Source organism: Ammospiza caudacuta, chromosome 28, assembly GCF_027887145.1.
Source record: "Ammospiza caudacuta isolate bAmmCau1 chromosome 28, bAmmCau1.pri, whole genome shotgun sequence".
NCBI lineage: Eukaryota > Metazoa > Chordata > Aves > Passeriformes > Passerellidae > Ammospiza > Ammospiza caudacuta.
Genome location: NC_080620.1, coordinates 3,321,085 through 3,348,304, shown reverse-complemented (window position 1 = coordinate 3,348,304; position 27,220 = coordinate 3,321,085). Strand labels below are relative to the sequence as shown.

Genomic DNA, 27,220 nt, shown 5'->3' with positions numbered 1-27,220 from the left:
GAACCTGGCAGGAAAGGGTCTTAAGGCTCATTTAGCCTCTGCCAGGCCCTGTTCCAGCATCATCTGGGTTGTCTGCAGCTCCCTGTGCTGCTCTGGGCTCTTATCCCAGGCACAGTGGGGATTGTGCAGGGTGGGACTGCTCAGCTGTGGGGAAAAGCAGCTTTTTGTGGGGCACGAGTGGCTGGAGCTCCCCATTATCTCCCCACCAGCAGGGACTTCCTGAGTGCCCTTTGCAGGCCCCTTTCCTGCTGCTTGGAGCTGCTCTCCCTGTCCCAGTGCTTTATCAGAGGAAGCAAAGCTTCTCCTCTCTGGGCCACCCACCCTTGGTGTGTCATGGTGCTCCTGCTGCTGCTTTCCAGTGCAAAGTCCTCAAAATACCAGAGGGTTTTTAACCATCCTCTGCAGTAAAAGGTGCAGGAGCTTGGTGCTGTTTAGCCAGGAATAAAAGGGAATAAAAAGGATAAAAGGGAATAAAGGGGAATAAAAGGGAATAAAAGGGAATAAAGGGGAACTCAGAAGGGCCCAGCCTGTCCTGAAGGCTGCAAGGCTGACACTAAAACCCTTCCACTGCCAGAACATGAGTCCTGCAGGAGCCCCCTGGAATCACTGGCAGATCTGTGTGGTCTGCAGCTTTGATGTCTGGGATATCTCCCTGTTTGTAGTACCAGCAAATGCTGTGACTCAGGCTTGAGGAAAAGACTTCAGCTCACCCACAGAGCCACTCAGGTCTCTGTAGTGGAGAATGCTCAGCATTTCCATGGGCTGAGCTGCATGGGTTCTGTTTACGTGCAGACCAAACCCCACATTTGTTATTTCCAGGAATATTCCGGAGCAGGAAGGAGACCCAGATGAGTCACTTGAGCCACCATCTCACTCTGAGGATGAAGTGCAGCCTTAAAACACTTCAGGCCTGGGTGGACAAGCCCCTCCCAGTCCCAGTCTGACGCTGGGGGTGTCCAGTGGTGCCAGCCCCTCCATCCCCTCATCCTTCCGAGGGTTAAGGAGCAGCAGGAGCAGGAAATGCATAAGCAGGGTCCCTCTGCTGCTGCTGCTGCTGCTCCCACACAGCTCTGGGCTCTGCCAGACCCTGCACTGCCATGGGCACCCTTGGGATCAGGCAGCTCCTGCTCTGCTGGGCCCTCTGGGGACTCTGCCTGGCCTCAGACTATGATGGTGAGTGTCTGCTTTGGGTCAAAGCTGCCTCTTGTTAAAGTGCTGGGTGTTTGGAGCTTTGTAAAATCCCTGAAATCCCTTTTTGTAATGGGTTCACATGGGAGGATGCTCTGATAGAGCTTCGTGTGGCTCTTGTTGAACAGAGGTGATACAGCAGAGAAAGAAGGTGGGGTGGAAGAAACTAGAAAGAGAAAGGAAAAAGAGAGGAGTAGTAAACCAGAAAGGACTCAAAAGCTAAATCTTCAGCTAATTATACACCCAGAGCCACAACTTTACACTGGAGTGGCTCCAGAACTACAGATTGTTGTGAAAGCCCAGCAGAGGAATTGTTCTCTGGGTTCCCAGGCCTGTTCATGAATTTACAAAGGAATTGTTCCCTGGATTCCCAGGAATGTTCATGGCTGAACAAGGGAATTTCTCTCTGAATTCTGAGGCCTGTTCATGGCTGAACAAGGGAATTTCTCTCTGGATTCCCAGGAATGTTCATGGCTGTACAGAGGAATTGTTCTCTGGATTCCCAGGCCTGTTCATGGTTGTACACGGGAATTTCTCTCTGGATCCCTAGGCCTGCTGAGAGCTGTAGAGCATCACAGTCCACTGTGAGCTGTGGGAAACCACAGGGCAAAGGAATCAGGGCTGTTCTCAGAGAGGTGGCTGAGGGTGGCTCATGCACGCCTAACTCTGCCAGCTTTTTGTGCCTGTCACTCAACAGCCTTTCCAGAACATTCCCAGTTGTAGGGACACAACAGAAAAGACAAAGAGCAGCCTTTGGGGTGAGCTGTGTGCTCAGAGTGTGTAACAGGCTGAGTGAGGTAAAGTCTGAGTGAGGAACAGGCTGAGTGAGGTAAAGTCTGAGTGAGGAATGGGCTGAGTGAGGAACAAGCTGAGTGAGGAACACAGGCTGAGGAATAAGCTGAGTAAGGAATAGGCTGAGTGAGGAACAAGCTGAGTAAGGAATAGGCTGAGTGAGGAACAAGCTGTGTGAAGAACAGACTGAATAGGAACAGGTTGAGTGAGGAACAGGCTGAGTGTGTAGCAGTCTGAGCGTGTAACAGGCTTAGCGAGTAACATCCTGAGTGAGTAACAGGCTGAGTGTGTAACATCCTGAGTAACAGGCCTCCTTCCCCTCCCAGATTACTCCCAGAACAGCACCAGCGATCAGCCCAGCACTCCAGAGGTCACCCCTTGTCCCCGAGCCATCCCGGGGGACCAGGCCACGGTCAACAACGTCACCTACCTGCTGATCCCCGAGGCCACCCGTGCCCAGCTGGGCAGTGCCATCACGGTGCGCCTCATCCCGTGTCTGTATGTCCTGGTGCTGCTGCTGGGGCTGCCCTCCAACGCCCTGGCCCTGTGGGTGCTGGCCACGCGGGCCGAGCGCCGGGCCCCCACCGTGTTCCTGATGAACCTGGCCATGGCCGACCTGCTGCTCATCTCCGTGCTGCCCTTCAAAATCTCCTATTATTTCCTGGGCAACCACTGGCCCTTCGGGGAAGGGCTGTGCCGCCTCACCACGGCGCTGTTCTACGGGAACATGTACTGCTCCGTGCTGCTGCTCAGCTGCATCAGCGTGGATCGCTACCTGGCCGTGGCTCACCCCTTCTCCTCCCGCGCTTTCCGCACTCCCACCTTGGCCGCCAGCACCTGTGCCGGGGTCTGGCTCTGCTCCGCCGCCCTCACGCTGCCCCTGACCCTGCAGCAGCAATCCTACCCGCTGCTCGGGGCAGGCCTCACGCTGTGCCACGATGTGCTGCCCAGGCATGACGACGATGGGTTTTACTTTTATTATTTCGTGGTGTTGATCTCCTGCGCCTTCCTGCTGCCGCTGGTGCTGCTGGTGCTGAGCTCGGGCGCGGTGCTGCGCGTCCTCCTGCGAGGGGGAGGCCGCTACGGCCACGCCGCCAAGCTCACGGCCCTCATGGTGGTCACTCTGGTGGTTTTTTATGCTCCCAGCAACATCCTGCTGCTGCTTCACTACTCCAGCCCCTGCTCCAGGCTGCACGGCCGGCTGTACCTCAGCTACATGGTCAGCCTGGCCCTCAGCACCTTCAATAGCTGTGCTGATCCCTTTGTGTATTATTACGTGTCAGAGGATTTTCGGGAAAAGGTAAAGAGGAGAGTGTTCAGGGGCAGCAAAAAAACCACCACGTCCCTAAAGACCTCCAAGGAAACGCTGCCCCGTTCCAAGCACTCGCTGGTGTGAGCCTCCAGGGCACTCATCATGCACACAGAGGGGATAAGAGGAATTCAGCACTCGAATTCCACAACTTTCACCCAGAACAGTGTTTCCCACGAGTGCTTTTCCCTGTTTGCACAGATAAGGATGAATAAAGTCAGGCTGTGGGGTTCTTTGCCCAGACAAGAGGCTGAGTGCTGGACACATCCATCCTGCACTGGGACACTGCCTGCAGCTTCTCAGCTGCTCACACACCACCAGGGAGGTTCCTCAGATGGGTCTGGTGTTCCTCCAGAACTCCCCCTGCTAGTCCTGCTCCTGGCTTGTTCTCTGTCCTTAAATGCATATTCCCTTCCCCTAAAACTGAAGAAGACCCATCATTGCAACCCCAGATTTCTAAATGTTTCAAAAGCTACTCTCCTGAACTAAAGCAGTCTGTCAAAAGAGTGCAGAACGCTGGCTTGTGTAGCAAAAACATTCTTGGCTTGATTTGTCAGCAATGCCAGCCCACTGTTGGTAAAAGGTGTAAAAATCCTCTTCACTCATCCCTGTTTTTGCAAATCACCCTTGGCATCCATCATTCCTTTCAGGCAAAGGTTGTGTTAATGGATTTTGTGAAAAAATGATGTCTGATGAAGGGAAATAGTAAAGTAGGAATGGAGCAAAGCCTCTGGTACTCCACACTCCCTTTGAGCAATGTCACCCACAGCCAAAAGCTGGCTCTGATCAAAGAGGTGCTCAGGTTTGTTGTTTGATGGAACCTGCTGCAAATCTGACAAAATGCAGCCTGCTCATCTCTCAGACACAACTGGGGCACAGCTCTGAGAGCAGCCAGGTAGAAATGAGCAATAAACCTCTTTAGAGCTCCTTAATTCTTTCGTTTTCCCAGCACAGGCTTGACAACATAAAGTGTGAATAAGAGGCAGAGAGGATTGTCTTAAAATCAGTTTTTAATAAAATATTTATCAGAATCTAAAAAAAACACTTTTCTGGACTCAGACTTGCTAAGATGTGTGTGAACAAACCAACAACTGGTCAGAGAGCTGTTTGTGTGTACCTGTGGGGGCAAAAGGCAGGGGAAACACAAAGCTGGGCTCCAGGTGCTGGGCACTCACTCAGAAACAGCAGAGACTTAAAAAAAAACCCCAAACCCAGGCTGGGAGAGGTTTTCTAAAGAGTTTCTCTATTCACAATAATGAAAACCAGGTTATTGTGCATTAAATGTCAACAGTCAGTGTGAGCAAAGCAAGTGCTGGTGTGTCAGGGATGTTCTTCAAGCAAGCTGAACATTCTTCTGGTATTTGCTTTCTACTGAGGCTGATTAAGAAGGAGGGGAAGAGGCAAGACCAAAACACAGGACAAGAAAGAACAAGGGGGACTATTGCTTTAAAATAAATACCATGGTAATGATTACTCTGCATAATGTACAGTTACAAATATATAAATATTCATTTCCTTGAAAGGATTGCAAGCATCAATCACTGATAACTAGCACTGCTGCAGCTGTTCAGTCACAGAACTAGGTGGAAGAAGCAATTTCTGTGTCTTACAAACCCACTGGCACTTTTCTCCTTTTGCAGTGAGGGACCATCAGGAAAAGGAAAGGAGAAATATCTTTGATAGAGGGAGGCAAAGTCTTTAAACCAGAAATAACCCAAAGCAGCAGCAGCAGCAGCCGCTGGCCTTGCTGGCTTTGGCTTTCCAGCACCCAGCTGGTCTTTTCCTTGGTGGAAAAATAAAAAAATAAACCCAATCTTTCTGTCTAAACTGCCTGGCTGAGGTACATAAAATGGGAGCCTGAGATGTCCTTGTGCTCTCAGGGACAGGAGGGAGACTGAGCAGAGCTGGGTCTAAGCCTGTGAGTGGCTTTGAGTCTGTTCAGCTGTGCTGCTCAGGGATCCAGTCCTACAGCTTCTGTATTCCAAGCAGGATGTTGAACAATGGAGAAAAAATAATCTATGATTTTTCCCCCCTAGATAAGAGTGAATGATGGTTACAAGAAACATGAATAGCAAATGTGGGACAGGGGAAAGCTCTGGACCCTCAGCTGGGGTGGAGAAGGGAGCAGAGACCTCCTTTATTCCTGTGATGGGGGGAAAAGGCAACCACAGTGGTGGAACTGCAGGTTCCTTGACTCATTTCCTTCAATAAAATCACCTTTTTTCCTTTTTAGCCACAAAGAGGAGCTGGTTTGGTGCAGCAAGAGCAGGGGAGGCAGAGGCTGCCAAGAGCAGAGGGACTGGAAGTGCCAAGGCTGGGGGTGAAGTGAGGATCCAGAAATCCTGTCCCATCCCCTCCCACAACACTGCCCTGCTCTGTCTGGCTCTGAGGACACTAAAGCTGCTCTGCCTTTGCCTTCTGAGGGTCCAGGGCTCTCTGGCTTTCCTTTGAATTGTAAAACAGAAGCCAGACTCCTCTGCCTCCAGCACTAGCACAGAGATCCCTCACACAAGGCCCTGATTGATGGGCTGGCGCCACCAGCAGGAATTATTTACCTGGCAGCAGCAGGGGGATGTCTGCAGCTGGAATTAGGACATTACATGTCCCACAGCCTGAGGGAAGTGAAGAAAGCCTGGTTTGATTCTTGGCAGGAGCTCCCTACCCTCATCTCCTCATCTCCAGGAGGAGATCTGAGTGCCCAAAGATCTGTGAGAGGACCAATAAATTTCAAATTACTTCAAATATCTCTCCACTGGGTGTACAATGGGTGAGAGAGAGGAGAGGAACACTACAAAGGGACTGAGGACTGAGCACAGGTCCCAGCTCCTGGATGAAGGCAACCACAGCCATTACCAGTGTGACCAAATGCCTCATCCTCCAACTCTCAGCACCAAACAGCTGCAGCCTGAACCAGCAAACAGCAGGGCTTGTATTGTGCAGTGTGCAGTTTTGAGTTTTAGAAAAGGAAAACAAAAAAAAAAAAAACAAAACAAAAAAAAAAAAAAACCAAAAAAAAAAAAAGAAGAAAATAAAAAAGGAATCTTGTTGCAGCTCACACTAGGCCTGTTATTTACCCAGGGATAAATATTGACCCAGTCCTGTGTGTGTGTACACAATAGCCTGCCAGGACAGTCGCTTGCAGGAAGTGGAATTTTAGTTTAAAGGCATTAATTTACCTGCCAGGCAGGAATGCAGCTGCCAGGGTGAGGGCAGGATCTGCCCCTGCACACCCTGGACCCTCATCCCAGCAGGATCCCCATGAGGGGAGGCTGGCACAGCTGCCAACTTCTGAGGCAGCTCAGAAATTTCTGGGAACTTCAAGAGCCAGACCTTCATCATGTCAACTGCATTCTGCAAATGTCTGGCCCCAGACAAAAAGGACTGGAAACTACACATGCCCAACCTCTGGGACACCTCCTGGTTGTCCCCATGTGGACATTTTTCTGGAATAAACTTGCCTTTATTCTGGAATGGAATGTCTATACTGGGATATATTCTTGTCATGGTTCCTGTGTAAACAAGCCTTAAAAATGAATGGAACTGGGCTTTTTTTTTTTTTTTTTTCTGTTTCCATTCACCAATAAACACCCTCAAAAAGGAGTTTCCACCCTGCTCTGGGTCCTGGTAACAATAGAAGTGGGAGGATAAAATATTAACACTATTTTGCAAGAGGCAATTGCATGTAACTCCTCCAAAGAGAACAATGCTGCTCCAGGCAGGAAGGGAAACTCAAAAAATCTTGGCTCCTGCACTTTTGGGAACACAAAGCTTTTCTTTTTAAGTTTTGCCACGTTGCTTGGGGCAGGTCAGACCAAGGGAGTCCAGCCTGTGACACCAGGGATTGGTACTGGCCAGGGAGCACCAGGACCAGAACATGCTGTGCTGGATGCCAGTGGGAGCAAAATAAAAGGGGTTGGTGAAGTCAGGCAAATATTTAAAAAGGGCTGTGCCTGAGCCAGGTTCATTTTCAGGGGCTGAGAAGGCTGCAAGCAGCCCCTGTGTCAGCACATAGTGCAACACAAAGAGGGCTCCCCCACCTCAGCCCTGCCTCTGCTCAGGCTGCAAACAGCAGCAGACATGAAACCTTTCAGCCCTGGCAGTGGATTTCAGTTTTCTCAGGTTAAATGCACCTCCCTGAATAGTGGAGCTACAGGGAAGTGTTTCTTTCCTGATGGGCTGGGGGAGATGAGCAGCCTCTTGCTATGTCATAATTGGGAAAACACACTGATTTTTTATTATTATAATTTGAGCAAAAAAACTTCTCAGCCATCTTTCCTCAAACAGCAGTTCAGCTAAGCACAAGGCCTGGACTTAGCTTCTAAGTGTAGCTAGGAAATGGCATTTGCAGAAAATCCTGATAGCAGAGAAAACACTTGGAAATGCTCTATCAAAGTTTGAATTCCAGCCCCTATTTTTCTCACCTAGAGGGCACACAGCATATTGGTCTCTCACCACTGGGAGGGCTCCAAAGAGGATGCACAAGAAGGCAGGAAAATGGACAGGAAAATAACTCTGAGTGTCCCCCTTAGAGCTCCAGATCTGCCCCGTGGGGCAGCAAAGGCTACAGTTCTGAGGGCATCAGCAAGTAGTCATCATTCAGGTTCTGTTCTGCAGCAGGTCATCATCTGGAGGAGCAAACTCATACAGGAGTTGATTCTGAGCCTCTTCTCTGGATTTAAATTATGTATTTCTGTGGGGAAGAGAACGCAAGGAGGAAAAGTCACCTTGCTGTGATGCATCTTCGTGAGATATTGCTAAGCCTGGGAAAGCTGAAAAGGTCACAGAGCTGGGAGGGACCCTCAGGGATCAAATCCAGCCCTGTCCCTGCACAGACCCCCCAAAAACCCACCCTGACACCCTTGGGAGCTCTGTCAGTGAGGGGCTGGGAACACAAACCCTGTGAGGAGCCCCTGAGGGAGCTGGGGGTGCTCAGCCTGGAGAAAAGGAGACTCAGGGGTGCCTCCATCACTCTCTGCAGCTCCTGAAAGGTGCCTGTGCTCAGCTGGGGCTGGGCTCTGTCTGCAGGAACTGACAGAACCAGAGCACACAGCCTCGAGCTGTGCCAAGGGAAATACAGGTTGGATATTGGGAAAGAAATCTAGGTTGGATATTAGGAAAAAAATATACGTTGGATATCAGGAAGTTGGTGAGATCCTATCCTATAGGTAAGATATTAGGAAAAAACCTAATTAGGATATTGGGAAAAAATATAGGTTGGATACTGGGAAAAATTTATTATTCTTTCAGTTTTTAATGGAAAGGATTATGAAGTTCTGGAATGGCTGCCCGGGGAGGTGGTGCAGTCCCCATCCCTGGGTGTGTTTAACAAAGCCTGGATGTGGCACTGGGTGCCAGGGTTCAGTTGAGGGGTTGGGGCTGGGTTGGGCTTGATGATCTTGGAGGTCTCTGCCAACCCAATGATTCTGGAATTCTGTGAATTTTATGAATTCTGTGTCCAAACACTCCTGCAGCTCTGGCAGCCTTGGCATCATTCCCTGGGCAGCCTGGGCAGTGCCCAGCAGCCTCGGGGGGCAGAACCTTGCCCTGAGCTCCATGCCAAGCCCTGGCACAGCTCCAGCCCTTGCTGAGCTCCTGTCCCTGTCACTCCAAAGCAAGATCCATGTCCATTCCCCCTCCCCACCTTCCCTGGGCTCCTCTGCTCCAGCTGAACACACCCAGTGACAGATCACTCCATCCCCCTGGGGATGAAACCACTGAGGTCCCAGAGCCTTTTTGAGCTGCCCCATTCCCTTTTTGGGGAACTGACCAGCACAAGGACACCACAGGTGGCTTAGAGCTCTGATGTGGACTCACCATTCTGCTGGGGTGGCCTCAGCCTGGCTGCTGTCCCCTGCCCTGGAGGTGCTGGCCGTGCTCAGCTCTGCCGCCAGCTCGAACGCATCGCCCTCCACGGCGAAGGCGTCGGGGTCGTACTCGTAGGAGTAGTAGGACAGGTCTGAGTGCAGGGGGGGCCCCTCCTCGGCTGCTGGGGGAACCAGAGCGGCAGGAGCTGCAAGAGCAGGGCAGGGCAGCAGCAGGAAGGGGTTTTAGTCAAGGACACCAGGGTATTTCATTGTGATTTCAGCGTTTACCCCCAAAACCTTGGGTCCCTCCCTAATAATTCCCTCCCAGGTGTGTCAGTCACCTCTGCTTTCCCCTCCCAGCACTGTCTGCCAATTCTGGAATTCCAGAAGGGTATGGAATTGGCAGATTCAAAGGTGAAGGCAGATTAAAGGATGCCCTCTACCCCTGTGTAGCCATGATATTTTCTGAAATATCCTTTCCTTAAGATTTTTTTCCCTGAGAAGCTGAGAGGCCTCAAGAACAAAATGTAAACAATAATTATCTGCTGCTGTAAAATGCAACAGGTAAATCTGTGATTAGTCCATGTTATTTTTTTCTAATTAATGGCCAATCACATTCCAGCTGTCCAGACTGTCTCAATCAGTCACAAACCTTTGTTATAATTCTTTTTCTATTCTTAGCTAGCCTTCTGATGAAATCCTTTCTTCTATTCTTATAGTATAGTTTTAGTAGAATATACATCATAAAATAATAAATAAGCCTTCTGAAACATGGAGTCAACATTCTCATCTCTTCCCTCATCCTGGGACCCCTATGAAGGCCACCACACCCCTGGGGACATTGGGCCATCCAAGTGTCCTTTGTCCCTTTGTCCCTCCCCTCCTGTCCCTGCTTGGTGGCTCCCTGCCCCTTCCCTGCCCCTCTCCCTGGGGTTAAAGGAACACCAACCACGGGCTCAGGGAGTTCTGTTGGAGCTGGTGCTGCATTCAGAGGCCTGTGGGCCAGAATAAAGCTCTGGATCCAAACCCTCCATCAGAACCGACTCCTTTCCTTCACCTTAAAGCTTCTCCACAGAGGGAAACCTAAGGAGCAGCCCCTGCTATGGGGGGAAGCTCCATCCCAGCACCACCAGAGCTCCTGCAGGCCTGGAATTGTCCCCACGGGCCCAGCTGCAGCACCCAGCCAGCCTAAAGGGTCTGTGGGGTGAAACACCACACACCCACAGCCAAAAGGGTCTGTGGGGTGAAACACCACACACCCAGCCAGCCCAAAGTGTCTGTGGGGTGAAACAACACACACCCACAGCCAAAAGTGTCTGTGGGGTAAAACACCACACACCCACAGCCAAAAGTGTCTGTGGGGTAAAACACCACACACCCACAGCCAAAAGTGTCTGTGGGGTGAAACACCACACATCCCATAGCCAAAAGTGTCTGTGGGGTGAAACACCACACACCCAGCCAGCCAAAAGTGTCTGTGGGGTGAAACAACACACACTCAGACAGCCTAAAGGGTCTGTGGGGTGAAACACCACACATCTCACAGCCAAAAGTGTCTGTGGGGTCAAACACCACACACTCAGACAGCCTAAAGGGTCTGTGGGGTGAAACACCACACATCCCACAGCCAAAAGTGTCTGTGGGGGAAAACACCACACACCCAGCCAGCCAAAAGTGGGGTGAAACACCACAGTGCCACTATTTGGTCAAGCAGCAAGGGCCAGACAAGCTCAGGCACGTCCTGTCTGCAATATTGGTAGTTATTCCAATACCAGGGAAGGTATTGGTGGGGTTCATAGGGGAGGGGAGAAGCTGCTGCAAAAGGAGTTTTCTATTTCCCAGTCTGAGAAATTGGAATAAAATGAAAGAGGGGGAAGAAAGAGAGGGGAAATAAGGAAGAAAAGGGAAAACAAAGGGGGAAGGCAAATAAAGGTGGGAAGAGGGGGAAACAAGGAGAGGAAATGAGAAAACAAGGGGGGGAAGAAGAAGAAACAAGGGGGAAAAGAAGGAGAAACAAGGAGAGAAAGAAGGAGAGAAAGGAGAAACAAGGGGAGAAAGAAGGAGAAACAAGGGGAGAAAGAGAAAGAAACAAGGGGGAAAAGGGAAATAAAGGGAGGCAAAGGGCAATGTAGTTTGAAAAATGTCTCCTTTTCCAGCATGGAATTAACTGAGGTGCTGAAGTTCAAGCCCATCAGCCTGAGAGCTGCACACAGTGAGATGAAAGTGTCGTGCAGAGGGCAGATGGCACAGGGGGTTCACTCTGCACCCTGAAAATCTCCCCTCACCAGACACCTCAGGTTAGGAGAGCCCCATCTCTATGGGGACGTGTCCTGTGTGCCCTCAGCTGTGCCTCATTCCATAAAGCAAGTGACAAAGCTGCAGGGACACCCTGAGGGAACAGCTCACCCAGTCACTGATCAGTGCAGGCAGCCAATTTTCTTTTGGGGAAGGTTTTGAGGCCAGGAAGCCACAGCAGAGCCATGGACTCCAGCCTGGATGAGGAGCTGAGGCACCTCTGCCCCAGCACAGTCACACAGCACTGAAATCTCCATCACTTTGTGTAGGGACAGCCCAGCACAGGCAGGAGCAGGAATTTCTCCTTTTCCCACTCCCTGCAGCCTGTGCTGACACTGGCAGGTCCCTCTCAGCAGGCTGTGCCTCTGTGCTCCCTACCCAGAGGGCAAAACTGCAAGATAAAGGGCAATGTAGTTTGAAAAAAGTTCCCCTTTTTGAGCACTGAGGTGCTGAAGTTCAAACCCATCAGATAAAACTTCCAGGAACAGCAGCAGATTTGTGTTTCCTAAAGTGCTCCTCGAGCCAGCTCAGCTGTCCATCCTTCCTGTGTACACTGCTTTAATCCAAACCAAAGCAAGCTCTGAGGCAGAATTATTGCAGGGGAGGAAAAATCCCCAGCCTGCCCAAAGCTGGCTTGATTTAGAGAGAACACTCATCAAGGCCTTTGAAAATGTTTGTTCTCTAGAAAGAAAATATCTGAAGGATCTTCCCTGTTGCCTCCCACATCCTCCCAGCTCTGGGCAGGGGAGTCAGGCTCTGTTCCCTCCTTCTTGGCCTCCTCCCTGGGAGAACCTGCCAGAGCATGAGCTCCTTCTATGAATGGGTGATTGCTGGGATGGGATGAACATCACAGGCCTGACTCTTCCCAGGAATTCAGCTCTGGAGCTCAAGCAAAGAGCACAGGCTGAGGTTTCCTGCTGCACACAAACCACTGCCCCAGCCCCAAATGTTTGTGCCACGGCCAATGTTTGCTGAGCAGGGATGGGGGGAGAGGGAAAACCAGCCCTGTGCCAGCTCAGTCAATCCTGAAAGAGCTGCAGCCCTGTGGGGAACACACCAGCCAGGGAATTTTGGGGATGATTCCACCTGGAAGCAGAGCTCAGACTGATGCTCCTGGTAGGAGCTGGTGTGGGTGATGGCATTTAATTAAAAAAAAAAAAAAATCCACAAACAAAACACCACCACCAAACAAAAGTGTCATAATTCCACATAGAACTTTCTCCCAGTTCCAGCCATTGGCCTTTTCTGATTATTGGAGAAGAATTGTACAAAGAGCATGGCTGTGGGGAGAGGCAGGGGGCCAGAGAGCTGAGCCTGGGGGGGTTCCTGCTCTGATACCCCAGCACTGCTGCCCCACACACCTGGATGTTGTTTTCCACCAAATCCATGCAGAATCACAGCAGTGATGGCAAAATATTGTCCTCCAACATCAGTGGCTGTGCCTTGAGTACCTTTGGCACAGATTTATCTTACAGTTTTACTTTGGACAGGGAGCACAGAGACACAGCCTGCTGAGAGGGACCAGCACAGGCTGCAGGGTGTGGGAAAAGGAGAAATTCCTGCTCCTGCCTGTGCTGGGCTGTCCCTACACAAAGTGATGGAGATTTCAGTGCTGTGTGACTGTGCTGGGGCAGAGGTGCCTCAGCTCCTCATCCAGGCTGGAGTCCATGGCTCTGCTGTGGCTTCCTGGCCTCAAAACCTTCCCCAAAAGAAAATTGGCTGCCTGCACTGATCAGTGACTGGGTGAGCTGTTCCCTCAGGGTGTCCCTGCAGCTTTGTCACTTGTTTTATGGAATGAGGCACAGCTGAGGGCACACAGGACATGTCCCCATAGAGATGGGGCTCTCCTTACCTGAGGTGTCTGGTGAGAGGAGAGATTTTCAGGGTGCAGAGTGAATCCCCTGTGCTATCTGCCCCCTTTTATCTCACTGTGTGCAGAAGAACAGCAGAGTTAGTGATGTGTGGGAGCAATCAAGGCACCACTGCATCACAGAGACACCATCAGAGCTACAGGGGATCCCACAGGCTCCAAAATCCACCCAGATCCTGGTGGCCAAGGAGTGACAAGGACCTCAGGAAAGGCACAGCCAGAAATTCAGTGAGATCCCAGTCAGTAATTCAGCTCCTTCTCAAGGGTTTTCTATCCAAACAAATATTGCAGCAGGCTGTGAAGGCACACGAGCACACCCAGAGCTGGGCCCACTCATCACAATCCTGTCCCACCCTTTGGAGACTCAGTAATTCACCTGAGAAGGAACAGCTGAGGAAGGGGATTCACACAGGAGTTATTACAGCTGAGTCCTGTCACCCTGCACACTTCCCTGGCAATCAGAGCATCTACAGATGCAAAGAGGATCCCACCCATCTGCTCAAAAAAAGTTTTAAGGTCAAACCTCAGCCGTTCTGCCTCTCTGCAGACTTTGGGAAGGCATTTTAAAATGTTCTGACAACAGCAACAGAGCTGCATCCTGACCTTTCAGGGCCATCTCTGTTCAATTACTCATCTTGAACAGCTGGAATTTATTCCTGCAAACCCACTGGCGTGTGTGGAACTTCACTGTGGGTCCAGAGGGAGCCCCAACACATCCTGTAATTCCCACTGATGGCTGGGAGGCTGCTTGCTCCTCAATCAAAGAATTCAATTAAAGCATCCACCAGCCCAAGCTGAGCTGCATGGCAAACTCAGGAGGCTCCCAGACAACACAAACACCACGTGCCTCCCTGAAAACCCAGCATTTCCTGCAGATTAACACACCCAGATGGTTTCACACCAACCTGCCCTAAGCTTGATTCGGCTCCTGGAGTTTTGCAGCCCTTTAGGAAGTCCCAGATTCAGGCACGGCTCAGCAGAGCCCCTGCTGGAGCACCTGAGCCGACTTAACCCCATCACATGCTCCAGCAGCCCAGGAGAGGCTGCCTGAGGAGGGGCTCATTCATGTGCTGCTCTTTGATTCATGTCCCGTGTGCTTGACCTGAGAGGAGCCCTGAGGATTAATGAAAATCACATGCTGGGCCCTTTTCCTGGGGTGGGATTTAGTCAGATTGATTCCTGAATGCTCATTCTGCCATGGCTGCTCCCAGCTCAGCATCCTCCTGCCAGGAAATTTGGGCACTCCCAGATGCCAGGACAAAGCCAAGTGCTTGTGCTTTGACAAAAAATCCCTGTGGCACTCAAGTTTGTCCATCTAAAATCTGAATTAAAATGCCACACAAAATAATCAGATTTTCCCCTTGAGCTCCTTCTGAGCCAGCACTGTTTCTGCCAATTCAGAACAAAAACCACAGAGGGATTTTCCTTTAACTTCAATGCAGATTATTTCAAAAACTCTGTTCTAAACATTTTTTTGATTGTGGATTACCATCAAGTTCCATCATTTCTTTCCCCCAGGTAATCATATCAAATTTTCATTTGAAAATTATGTAATGGCAGCCCCATTTTTGTAGACCTTGGTGTGGCCTCACATTCCAGCAGTGCCCAAATGAAACACTTTGGGAATGCTGCTTGAAAGGGTTCAGATTGCAAATTTTCCATGCTGAGCACATGGCATGTGTATAGAATAAAGGGCAATAAGATATAAATATATTCACAACAAGCCCAGGAAAAAAAAAAGGGGGAGGAAAATAGTAGAGATATTAAATACTAAGACTGAATGACCATTAGAAAATGTGATAATGGAATATTCACCATATTTTTGCACCTTAATAAGAAAACTGTCCATCAGCTGCTGTCCAGAAAGTAAAGAGCAGATTGGTGTCTCCTTTTGGACATTTGTTAGTCTGACTCTCGTGCACAAGGAGGACATGAGTAGCCACAAAGCTCCTGAATTTAATTCTTCTCCTGAAGACTTGAACTGGTTTTACCAATTTGTTGGGAGAGTTGGAGGCCAGGGGAAAATTAATGAGTGGAAAGCAGCCAGGAAAAAAATCTAGACCAGTTTATTTACTAGAAACAGCATGAAACAAGCTATTCTATTGACCCTCCACTGCTTCTTGGTGAGATTTATTGTGAGCCATGAGCGAGTTCGACACGAGCCTTGGAAAAAAGTGCATGAACATAAGCACCAAATAAAATGAGCAGCCAAATTCCTGGCTACTCCATCCACTGACCTTAACATTTTTGTTCATTAAGGCTCTTTATTCCAAACAGAGAGAACCAAGGCTGCCAGCCCCATTTTTGTACAGAACTGCAGGGACAAAGTTAATCCACCTGGATTTGAGTCCTTGCAGTGGTTTGGGCTCTTGTCAGTTGTTTGTTGGAACACATTACATCAGCCTGGCTTTCAATGGGATCTTTCCAGCTTAATAGTGGAAGAAAAGATCACAGAGAGTGTGTTGTTCAAACACAGCAAGGCTGAGAAAATAGGAGGGTCAGTTGTCCACTCCTACAAATAATTATCTAAATCCTGCAGGTGCTGAGCTGGGCAGGATTCCTGCATGATTTCCTGGAAGGAAAAGTAGGAGAGCTGTCTGCTACTGAATACCTCTCATCCTCAGCTTCCCTGACCTCTTCACTTTTTTCTGATTTCTGAATATTCTATCTTTTGTATAAGATGGAGAAATTTAGCATCTTTATTTAAAATGTGATTGAGAGCCACTTGTACTTAGTACAGAGATAGGACAAACTTTAACTCTATTTAAGAAAACCTTTGGATAAATGCAAAAGTATTGCATTACCTGCTGGGGTCTGGGGAACACTGGGCTGCTCAGCTGTGTGGGAGTGTGCCTCCCTTTCCTCTGGCAAGTTCTTGGCTGCAAATACGAAGAAAAATAAACTCATTTGTCACATAATTCGTTAATAATGCCTCTTTAGTAAAGGTTTGCATTTCCAGAGGTGGAGTAATCAGTTCCCTGATATACTACACTCCTTGAAAGCCCATGCAGAATCTCCAAAGCTTGCTTTAATTTTGGATTTAATTTTTATCCAGGAATATTCACTTCAGATCAAACAGTATCACCCATTTTCTCTTCAATTCATTCTGACTGGTAAAACATGTATCCATGAGAACAGAAAACCAGTTTTTCCAAGCTGAAAAGCAGCTGCCCTTATCCCTTAATCTATGTACAATGAACAGCAAAATAATAGCACAGAGCAAGTTCTGAATCAGAGAACTCTGAATCCCTACCACACGTATGGAATATTAATTTGCTCAAAGGACGATTTCTGACATCCAGCAGCTGAACCATGACAAAAAAAAAGGGAAGGAAACGAAACCTACAGGCAGAAGAACACTGAGACATGGGCATCTGCTCTATCCTGGTGTTGTTCCTGCAGGATGCCACCTCCATCTGGCAGTGGTTGGGGTAGATGAGGCCGTCGGAGGCGCACACGGGCTCGCCGTCGTAGCCGCAGTCCCGCGAGCACAGGCACTGCTCGAAGTGCTCGTCCTCCAGGCAGCCAAAGATGTTGTTGCAAGGGCCAGAGTGGACAAATCCTGGGGGTTAAACAATTCCCAGTCAGTTTTGCACAGCACAGGGAGGGTGGAATGGAAATAGTTCACCGATGATTAAATTTTGTGTTGAATTCTCAAGGATTTCTAAGAGGGATGTACAAATTTAGCGAGTTAAAAGCTGTGGGAACAAAGTTGCCTTTTTGAAGGAGCCATGGTGCAACAGCTTCCTGACTTGGGATAAAGCAGCTGGTTTTTGGCCACAGAGCACAGAAAGGAACAACAGCTTCTGGGGCAAGTTATTCCTTTCATGGATGTATGAAATTGTTCAATCTTCCTACAGATAATTGTGGAACTCCACTGCAAAGTATTGGAGAGAAAGAAAACCAAATTACATGGTGAGGATTTTTTACCTCCTTGTTTACTGACACACCTCCCCTTGTGAAGGTTCTTCTAGAATTAGACATTTTTCTTGCCTCTGAAGCAAATCACAGTCACTCTGGTGCCTGAAGAGCACCACTGCTCTGTTTGTCCTGACTTTAACACTGCCAAACCCCCAAATCTTTGTGAAATTTCCACTAACACAGAGAGGGAAACACAACATTTGTCTAAATAGAATCTATAATATTATATAATATGATATAATAATATATAATTTTATATATTTATATAAAAATATAATATAGAAATGATATTATTTTATTGTACTAACACAGAGAGCAAAGCAAACAATTTTTCTAAATATAATTTATAATATGATATAATACATAATTTCATATATTTATATAAAATATAATATAAAATTATATAATTTAATTTTACTAACACAGAGAGGGAAACACAGCATTTGTCTAAATCTAATTTATAATATTATAAATAATAATAGAATAATATAATAAGTAATATATAATAAATATAATAATATAAAGAATAAGATATAATTGTATATATTTATATATAAATATAATATAAAATATTATAACTCAGAATATAAATGTTCTGAGTCCAGAACAGTTGTGGGTCCCATTTTTCTTAAAGATCTGTGTGGTTTTGGGGTAACTCACCAACCCACTGGCTGGCTGAGCTTTCCACCTCGTTGCAGGTCGGGCCATCACAGAGCTCCCTGGCCAGGGGGCTGTTCTCACTCACATTGTAGAAACGAGTGGCTTCAAAAGCTGCAGCAAGGAGGAGAAATCACAGCTGAGCCCCCTGCCTGGAGATCTGATCAATCAGGGATCAGAGGGGAACAGGCACCAACCTGGCTCGTAGTAATCGTACACCTTGATGGGAACTGGGGCTGTTTTCCCCACTATGTGCTCTCTGAAAGCTTGGAACTTCACACAGGTCATGCACTGGCTGGGAATCTGTGAGAAATGGGGTAAAACACTCAAAAACTACGCTTGAAAATGAACACAGCACATGCCCCGAATGCCAAGCGCAAAGACACCTACAATACCCCAAGAACAGAGACAATGAATAAAAACCAAACAGGGTGAACCAAACCTGGATGCTTTGCTGACCTTTAAAACACATTTTTGCCACAGACACTCCAGCTGTGTTCCCTGGCTTGCCCACAACCACAGACAATTTCCTGCTGCTGATCAAGCCAAGAGAGATCTCACCTTCCACTCTCAGGTCTGTGCTGAGATTTAAATTATTCTGCATTTAGCACTGCTAGTTGGACCTGAAAATCAGATTATTTCAAGGCAAAAATCTAAGTGATATCCACCCAAAACTACTCCATGGGGTGAAGAAAATCACCTGTCTCTGTTATACTTTGGTTTCCAAGCAAAACCACAACCCCACCTGCAGCAAAAGAAACTCAAGCAAAAATCACTTAAAGCTGCAGGGTGATCCTCACCCCTGAGGGATCCCAACCCTGCGCCTGTGCCTCATTCCCTGCTCATTTGCCTCTCATTAAAATCCAACATAATTATAAGAAACAAAGCCATTACCTCATCAAAATAAAACAGGACTTTTCTTCCTTCCACTTCATATCTTTTTAACCCAATTTGCTTGTTCATCAATAACTGTGGGCAAAAAAAAAAAAAAAATTAAAAGTCATCGTGTTCAGTTTAATCTCATTTTATAGAAAACAGGTAGAAATGAGAGAATAAGATTTCATGCTACTTAGAAAACTCATCAGACACTAAACTCCAGGGATTTCTTCTGCTGGAAAATGGAGTTTCCATAAGAGAGGAAAAATGCAAAGGGATTGAAATTGCTGTCACATGACAGAAAGGGAAAAGCCACTTCTGAGTCCTGCTGAGGAATTCTTGCAAGAGAGGGAAAATGCAAAGGGATTGAAGTTGCTGCCACATGACAGAGGGGGAAAAGCCACCTGTGTGTCCCTGCCTGTCCTGCTGAGGAATTCTTGCAAGAGTGAGAAAATGCAAAGGGATTGAAGTTGCTGCCACATGACAGAGGGGGAAAAGCCACTTCTGAGTCCTGCTGAGGAATTCTTGCAAGGTGCATCAGCTGAGGGCTCTTCCATATCCCCCTGGGACTCTGCTGCTGCCTCATCCATGATCTCACCCAGCAGCTCCCAGATTGTTTTCAGTGCCAAGGCTCCAGCAAGACCCCAGAGACCCCAAACCACTCAATGAAGGCTCTTATTTATTTTACACCCCTCAGACCACCAGGAAATCTCCCTGGGTATTGAAGGTCCCCTCCTCCCAGCAGCTGAAAAATCCAAAACATTCTTCTGCCAGGAAAATTAATCCTCCCATTTGAGAAGAGCAGCCATTTGAAAAAGCCCCAGGCACCCTCCCTTTGACAAATGGGGTCAGGCCAGGCCTCTGCTCCTCAGCTTCTCTCCCTTCCAGGCCCCAAATTTGGAATTTGGGGTCTGCATTGTACCAGGCAGGCCCACAGACCCACTTCTTCTTATATTTTTATCTTTTTATGCTTTTTATCTGCACACCATCTAAGGACACTTCCCACATCTCCAAAACTTCATTTTCAATTTTCCAAAAGTTCCTCCCATGATTTCTGCCCTTGGAACATCTCAACACGGTGATTGTCCTGCCTGATCGAGCATTACTATTTTGATAATTTGTATTAAAATGCATCTGGCATGTGGAAAATACTTAAAACTGAAGCTGGGGAGGATGAGGGTTTGTGGAAAAGGATTTTTGTGTTTTAATCAAAGTTTGGAGAGCCAAGATAGGGCCAGAGCACTCTATTCTATAATTCTATTCTCTAAACTGTCCCATTACTTCAACCTCTGTTAGACAACCCCATTTTTAAACATATTCTTGTGGGGGGATTTTGTGAGTTTTTGTTTGTTTGGGTTTTTGTGGGTTTTAGGGGGTTTGTTTTTGATTTTTGGTGTTTTTGTTTCTGTTTTGTTTTTATTTTGGTTTTAATGTTCTCAAGTTACTTTAAGATCGTAGGCTAAAATCTCTGTGAAAATGAGAACAAATAATTATAATTATTATTATTTTCATAATAACAATTATTATTATGAATAAATCTAATAATTATTATATATAATAATGTAACATTAATATATCTTATTATATATATCTTAAGTTACTCTGAGATCACAGACTAAAATCTGTGGAAATGGGAACAAATAATTATAATAATTATTATATATATTATGATATATATATATTATATAGTATATATCATATATACTGCATACTATATAATATATAATATTAATTATAAAAATAATTACTACTAACAAATATTGTAATGATAATAATAATAGTAATAATAATAACAACTACAATTATAATTTAGATTGACACAAAACAAGCAGCACTGCTTCTTTCTGAACACTGAAATTTGCCCAAACCTGCCACCAGCAGAGTGCTCCAACTTGTAACCCCTGCTCCTCCTGTAACAAGCCAAGCACCATCTCTTTAAGCCCCCCACAACATGGGAAGGGCCAATTTAATTTGTCCTTATAATTTTAGGGCCCTGCTGGTGGCTGTTATCCTTCAGCAGCCCATGGCTGCAGACAGGACTTTTATGAGGGCCTGGAGACGCCGGCGCCACCGGGAACTGCTGGGCTCAGCTAAAAGTGCATTTTTCTGCTGGGGTTTGATCTATCCCAGCCGAGGGTGACCTCCTGACCCTGTCGACATCCAGCATTATTAGGAGGATTTGTGGTGGGCTGTGCACAGAGCCCTCATTAAGCACAGCTGCCCTGGGGCTGCACGTGGGGCTGCTCCCAGCCTGGGCTGAGGGAAAAATCACAAAATGCCAAAAAAATGCCAGAAAATGCTGATTTACAGCCCAGCCCCTCCACAGCAGGGCAGGGAAAAGGCAGCAGGGACAAAGGTGGGACTTGGCTCTGCTCAAGGTGGGGTCCAAAGTACGCGGTGAGGCTTCAGGGGGTGAATTTTGTGTTGGGCCCTTGTTTGATAGCCATGAAGAAATCCCCAAAAGGGATGGTTGGAAGGGACCTTAAAACTCATCCCAGCCATGGCAGGGACACCTTCCACTGTCCCAGGCTCCTCCAAGCCCTGTCCAGCCTGGCCTTGGGCACTGCCAGGGATCCCAGAGCACAGCTGCTCTGGGAATTCCATCCCAGCCCCTCCCCACCCTCGAAGGGAGCAATTCCTTCCAAATATCCCACAGAAATCTCCCCTTTTCCAGTGGGAGCCATTCCCTGGGTCCTGTCCCTCCAGGCCTCGTCCCCAGTCCCTCTCCTGGAGCCCCTTTAGGGCCCTCAGGGGGCTCTGTGATGTCCCTGGAGCCTTCTCTCCTGCCAGGGAGCAATTCCTGCCCAATATCCCATCTAAATATGATTTTTTCCCATCTAAATGGGATTTTTTCCCATCTAAATTTCATTTTTTCCAGTGGAGGCCATTCCCTGTGTCCTGTCCCAAGTCCCTCTCCTGGAGCCCCTTCAGGCCCTGCCAGGGACTCTGAGCTCTCCCTGGAACCTTCTCTTGTCCAGGTGAGCACTCCCAGCTGTGCCAGGGAACAATTCCTTCCCAATATTCCATCTAAATGGGATTTTTTGCCGTCTAAATCTCACTTTTTCAGTGGGAGCCATTCCCTGTGTCCTGTCCCTCCATGCCTTGTCCCCAGTCCCTCTCCAGCTCTCCTGGAGCCCCTTTTAGGCCCAAAGGCTCTCAAGGTGGCAAAAATTTTACACCTCTTCAGTTAAACAGTCCTTAAAAAAAATACATCTTTGCAGCATAAGAACCCCAGCAGTGAATGCAACGTTCCACAAAATGTAATGAGTTGTAATGAATGGAATACTCCCACAAATATAGAGCAAAGCTCAGGATTTCAGTTCATCTGCCCTGAAGGGCTGGCTGGGCACGAGGCACATTCTGTCCACCTCAGCTTGGCTGCAAGAAACTCCATGTTCTCCCAGAGAGAAGGAAAAAAAATAATAAAAAGGGCAAAAAATTCCAAGACACAGAGCCTCCAAAGAAATGGGATCCAGATGTTGGAGATAACACAGCTCACTAAGCAGCCATAAACAGCTCCTGTTAGAGCACATTTGCACCTCAGCTTTTCCAAGGGCTCTCAGTTAATTACTGTGCACTGGCTCAGGAAAGCCTTGGCTTGGCCAGGCTGGGTTTGCTCAGCTTGCTCTGTTGCCTCATTTCAGAGAGATTTTTTGACAAGTGGAATCTCTTCCTCCCCTGTCCCAATTTTAATTGCATCTTTTCAGTGCTCTGACACTCAATGGGCTCTTCTTGCACCTCAGAGGGAACCCCTCCCAGGCAGAGATCCACATCCAAACACTGCACCCCCATCCCAGTGATCCCATCCCATCCCACTGATACTATTGATCCTATCCCATCCCATTGATCCCATCCCATCCCATTGATTCCATCCCAGTGATCCCATCCCACCACACTGATCCCATCCCATCCCACTGATACTATTGATCCTATCCCATCCCATTGATCCCATCCCACCCCATTGATTCCATGCCATTGATCCTATCCCATCCCATCACATTCATCTTATTGATCCTATCCCATCCCACCGATCCTATCCCCATGGATCCCACTGATCCCATCCCATCAATCCCATCCCACTGATCCTATTCCATGGATCCTATCCCATCAATCACATCCCATCCCATTGATCCCATTCCATGGGTCCTACCCCATTCTATTGATCCCATCCCATCCCACTGATTCCATCCAAATCCCATCCTATTGTTCCCATCCCATTGATCCCACCCAATCCCACCCCATTCCAATCCCATCCCTTACCTGCTCCAGGCTCTCAATATCTGCCCGAAACCCCGAGAACAGAGGCACTTCCAACACAGCCATGTTTGAAGATCCAGAGTGCAGCCATCTTCCCATGGCAACAAAAAGAGAGAAAATGGGAACAAACTCAAGATCCATGGACAACTCAGAATGGAGAAACCAACTCCAGAATTTAAAAAAAAAAATCATATTAAAAGGCTCTCCTTGTTGAAATGCTTGGGGAAAGCCATAGGCCACAAGTTGGTTTTTAAAAATCCTCTTTTCTGCTTTTATTTAACAAAATGATGCCCAGCTCACAGGGGGTGGGAGATGTCCTGGAACACGGATGCAGAAAAGCAGAGGGATGCAGCCATCTGTGGGGCTGATTGCTTTATCTTTCAATTAATCACTGAGAAAATACACTTGGGAAGGAAATAAACCCCTGGAGTAGAAGAAACTTCTGCTCCACCCTGAGAGAAGGGCTGTGGATGGACTGTGGTGGGAGAGGGATGCTAATTCCCAACACCAGGCAAGGTCATTCAGTCCTGGGCTTTCATAAATGCCTGTTTCACCCCTGGCACTGAGAAAAGGGCTTTTGCTAATGAATCAGCAAAGTGGTGTTAAATCACTGTCTGTATCATCCTCTAGAGCATAACTGAAAACTCAGAAAAAATCTCTGAAACTGAGTTGTTATAAATGTGCACAAAACCCCCACACAGAAAGGTGTGGAGAGAAGGGCTGTTGGGGCAAAATCTCAATTTTGCCACACCCCAGCCCAAGGCTCACAGTAGCATGAGGTGGCTCTGGGTGAGGCACTCAGGGTTCCCAGAGCCATTAAACCTCCTCAATTCCCATCTAACTCCATGCTCCTCTTGGTAATGGGCATCAAAACATGCAAGAGCATGCAAAGTGTATTCAAACAGAGCCACACTCCCAAATAAATCATCCAGGATCCCTCAATTCCCAAATAAATTATCCAGGATCCCTCAATTCCCAAATAAATCATCCAGGATCCATCAATTCCCAAATAAATCATCCAGGATCTCTCAGTTGCCATCTGACTCCACACTCCTCTTGGTAATGGGCACAAAAGGATGCAAGAGCATGCAAAGTGTATTCAAACAGACCCACAGTCCCAAATAAATCATTCAGGATCCCTCTGCCTGCATCTCCCCAGCCTCTGTTACACATCACAGCTCTGTTTTCCACCATGGGCTCTCCCTAACCCTTCAGCAGTGCCCCAGGGATGTCACTGGCCATGACAACACTTCATCACATCCTGAGAACACCCCCAGCTCCAAAATAGCTCACTTGTCATCCTCAGCTGCACTCCTCTCCTCACACTGCCCCAGCAAGATGATGATGATGGAGCTGAGAGCATCATTACAGGGAGAAAGGGAGGAAAGGAAGATTTCATTTGCTTTTGTTTCCTTTCCAAGCAATCCATCTCCCTGCACTGGGCTTCCTCTCAAATTTCTGCCTCAGCTGCAGCAATTCCCAGGGCAGGAGTTTCAGAGCTATCAGCAGAGAGGTTGTGCTGATGCAGGGCAACCTCCTCAGCATCTGACAGCACTGTGGAATTTGAGCCTCTCCCCAAAACAGGCTGAGGGCTCGGGCAGGGGGAGAGGAGGTTGGCACAGTGACACTTGGGGGCAGTGCCTGTGCCACAACACAGCCCTGTGGGCCAGGGGCAAGTTTGGGCCAAGGAAAACAAATCCCAGCTTTTCCTGGGGCCCTGCAGCTCTGCAGTCCCTGTGTGCCCTTGCCTCTGCAGGAAGGAAGGGACAGAAGCTGATAGGGGAGCCAGAGTTTCCCACTAAGCTCTGATAAGGCAGCCACAATTTTCCATTTCCATCTGAGGCACTCTCTGGAGTTCTCCTGTTGGAGGGAAGCAGCACCTGCCCTGCTCCTGGTCACAAACATGAAATTAGCTCTGAATAACAAAGTCAAGTCAGTAATATTTATAAAACTATTGACACAATTAAGATATTAGTCAACCAGCTGAATTTACCTTTCTCTTTGAAGCTTTAAAGAAAATAATCCAGAAGTTTTTCCTTTCATCCTTATACAAACAAATCACATCACATTTGTCATTTTCAGGGTTTGGAGAGGCAATAATTAACTCAATGATAAAACCTCAAGGTCTTTTTCTTATTTCTCTTATTGGCACTGAAAAGATCAAGAATGACCTTGGAATGACTCTGTCCTGCAACCCAAGTGGTGAAAATAATCCAGAACTTTTTCTTTTTATCCTTATACAAGCAAATCACACCACATTTTTCATTTTCAGGGTTTGGAAAGGCAATAATGAAACTCAGTGATAACATAAGAAGGAGTTGTCCCTTCTTGACCAGTAGGTGAAAGAAGATTCCTAAAGGCCAACCAGGTCCTAGATCTGTGTGAGCTGATTCAGTCTCAGCATCAGCTCCTTCCCCTTATTGGCAAAGCTTTAAAGCTAACACAGCCCTTGTCAATTTTAATTTTGGAGCTGTAAGTATTAATCCAGTTCTTCAGATAATCTCTTCTTCCTGGTCTGGCTCAGTGGTACTCTGGCATTGATTAAAAAATGTGCCAAAGATTGACAGACAACACTATAATATATATATTATATATAGTGTATATATCTATACACATATAGATATATACACTATATAAAATATATATATTTACAAACTACATTATGTATAAACGTATAAATATTTTATATATATAATATAGATATATTTAAAATATATATTATTATTTATTATTTATTATTAATATATATTAAATATTTAAATATTATATATTTATAGAAATTAAATCTTTATACAAAAAGGAGGGCAATAGTAAATTTCTGCCTTTTTTTTTCTTTTGAGGAAAAAGAAAATTGCTTCTGTAAGAACTGTGGATTTCTAATAAAAAAGGACTTTCCTGATGATGGAGTTTCTCTATCACCTTTGTCTGTCCCCGATACCCCTTCGGTGACAATGCACACCAAGAGCTCATTGATGAACAGGACTGGCATTTCCTACCTGGTGCAGGTCTCCAAGTAATGGAGATTATATGTATTACACTATAAGTAATACATATATATACAAACTATATTATGTATAAACATATAATATTTGTATAAAGAGGAGGCCAGAAGTAAATTTCTGCCTTTTTTTTCTTTTGGGAAAAAAAGAAAATTGCTTCTCTAAGAACTGTGGATTTCTAATAAAGGACTTTTTAAAATAAAGGACTTTTCATGCCGTCTGATGATGGAGTCTCTGTATCACCTTTGAGTGTCCCTGACACCCCTTTGGTGACAACGCACACCAAGACCAGCAAACCAAACATTCTGTGGGGGGCAGGAACAGCATTTCCCACCTGGTGCAGGTCTCCAGGATATATACACTATAAATAATACATATATTTACAAACTGTATTATGTGTAAATATATAATATTTATATAAAGAGGAGGCCAGTAGTAAATTTCTGCCTTTTTTTTTTTCTTTTGGGAAAAAAAGAAAATTGCTTCTCTAAGAACTGTGGATTTCTAATAAAGGACTTTTTAAAATAAAGGACTTTTCATGCCGTCTGATGATGGAGTCTCTGTATCACCTTTGAGTGTCCCTGACACCCCTTTGGTGACAACGCACACCAAGAGCAGCAAACCAAACATTCTGTGGGGGGCAGGAACGGCATTTCCCACCTGGTGCAGGTCTCCAGGATGACTTTGTACTCTCGCTGGTCCTGGTCAGAGGCCGGGTCCTCGTCGTCCCCCAGGGCCCTGTCCCTGTGCAGGGCTCCGGGGCGGCGCTCAGCGCCCGAGCGCAGCGGGGCCGGGGCTGGCAGGGGCTGCTCTGCCTTGGGCTCCTTCAGGTTCACCAGCAGCTGGAAGGCTGGCTTGGCTAAGGGGTCAGGCACGTTGTAAGTGACATCGATCTGCAGCGGGAAAAGGTGAAAAAAAAAAATCTAATCAGGGTGGGTTATTACAGCTCCAATGTAATCTGTCACAGACATCTTTCATGAGAAATCCTTTCCTTAGGATTTTGGATTTTTTCCTCCTGAGAAGCTGGGAGGCCTCAGGAACAAAATGTAAACATTGGTTATCTGCTGCTGTGGAATGCAGCAGGTGGATTTGTGATTGGTCCCATAGAGTTGTTTCTAATTAATGGCCAATCAGCCCAGCTGGCTCAGACTCTGTCTGAGCCACAAGCCTTTATTATCATTCCTTTTTTTCCTATTCTTAGCCAGCCTTCTGATGAAACCTTTTCTACTATTCTCTTAGTATAGTTTTAATA

General features: G+C 47.0%; 2 protein-coding genes across 2 annotated transcripts in view; one reads left to right on the top strand and one right to left on the bottom strand.

Annotated features, from left to right (window-relative positions):
- The first annotated feature begins 1,097 nt into the window (after nucleotides 1–1,097).
- Nucleotides 1,098–4,443, top strand: F2RL3 (F2R like thrombin or trypsin receptor 3). The gene is made up of 2 exons (XM_058821187.1): nucleotides 1,098–1,173; nucleotides 2,307–4,443. The coding sequence occupies exons 1-2, from the start codon at nucleotides 1,098–1,100 to the stop codon at nucleotides 3,374–3,376; spliced, it is 1,146 nt and encodes a 381-aa protein (XP_058677170.1). The 3' UTR covers nucleotides 3,377–4,443.
- A 1,986-nt stretch (nucleotides 4,444–6,429) lies between these two features.
- The window catches only part of CPAMD8 (C3 and PZP like alpha-2-macroglobulin domain containing 8), a 63,013-nt gene continuing 42,222 nt past the window's right edge, over nucleotides 6,430–27,220 (bottom strand). Inside the window, exons 35-43 of the mRNA XM_058821078.1 lie at nucleotides 26,629–26,861; nucleotides 22,973–23,060; nucleotides 18,731–18,805; nucleotides 18,034–18,139; nucleotides 17,840–17,950; nucleotides 16,605–16,820; nucleotides 16,063–16,137; nucleotides 9,104–9,299; nucleotides 6,430–7,979 (exon numbers count right to left, since the gene is read on the bottom strand). Coding sequence (XP_058677061.1) covers nucleotide 7,979; nucleotides 9,104–9,299; nucleotides 16,063–16,137; nucleotides 16,605–16,820; nucleotides 17,840–17,950; nucleotides 18,034–18,139; nucleotides 18,731–18,805; nucleotides 22,973–23,060; nucleotides 26,629–26,861 — 1,101 coding nt within the window. The 3' untranslated portion in view covers nucleotides 6,430–7,978. The remainder of the gene's footprint in view (nucleotides 7,980–9,103; nucleotides 9,300–16,062; nucleotides 16,138–16,604; nucleotides 16,821–17,839; nucleotides 17,951–18,033; nucleotides 18,140–18,730; nucleotides 18,806–22,972; nucleotides 23,061–26,628; nucleotides 26,862–27,220) is intronic.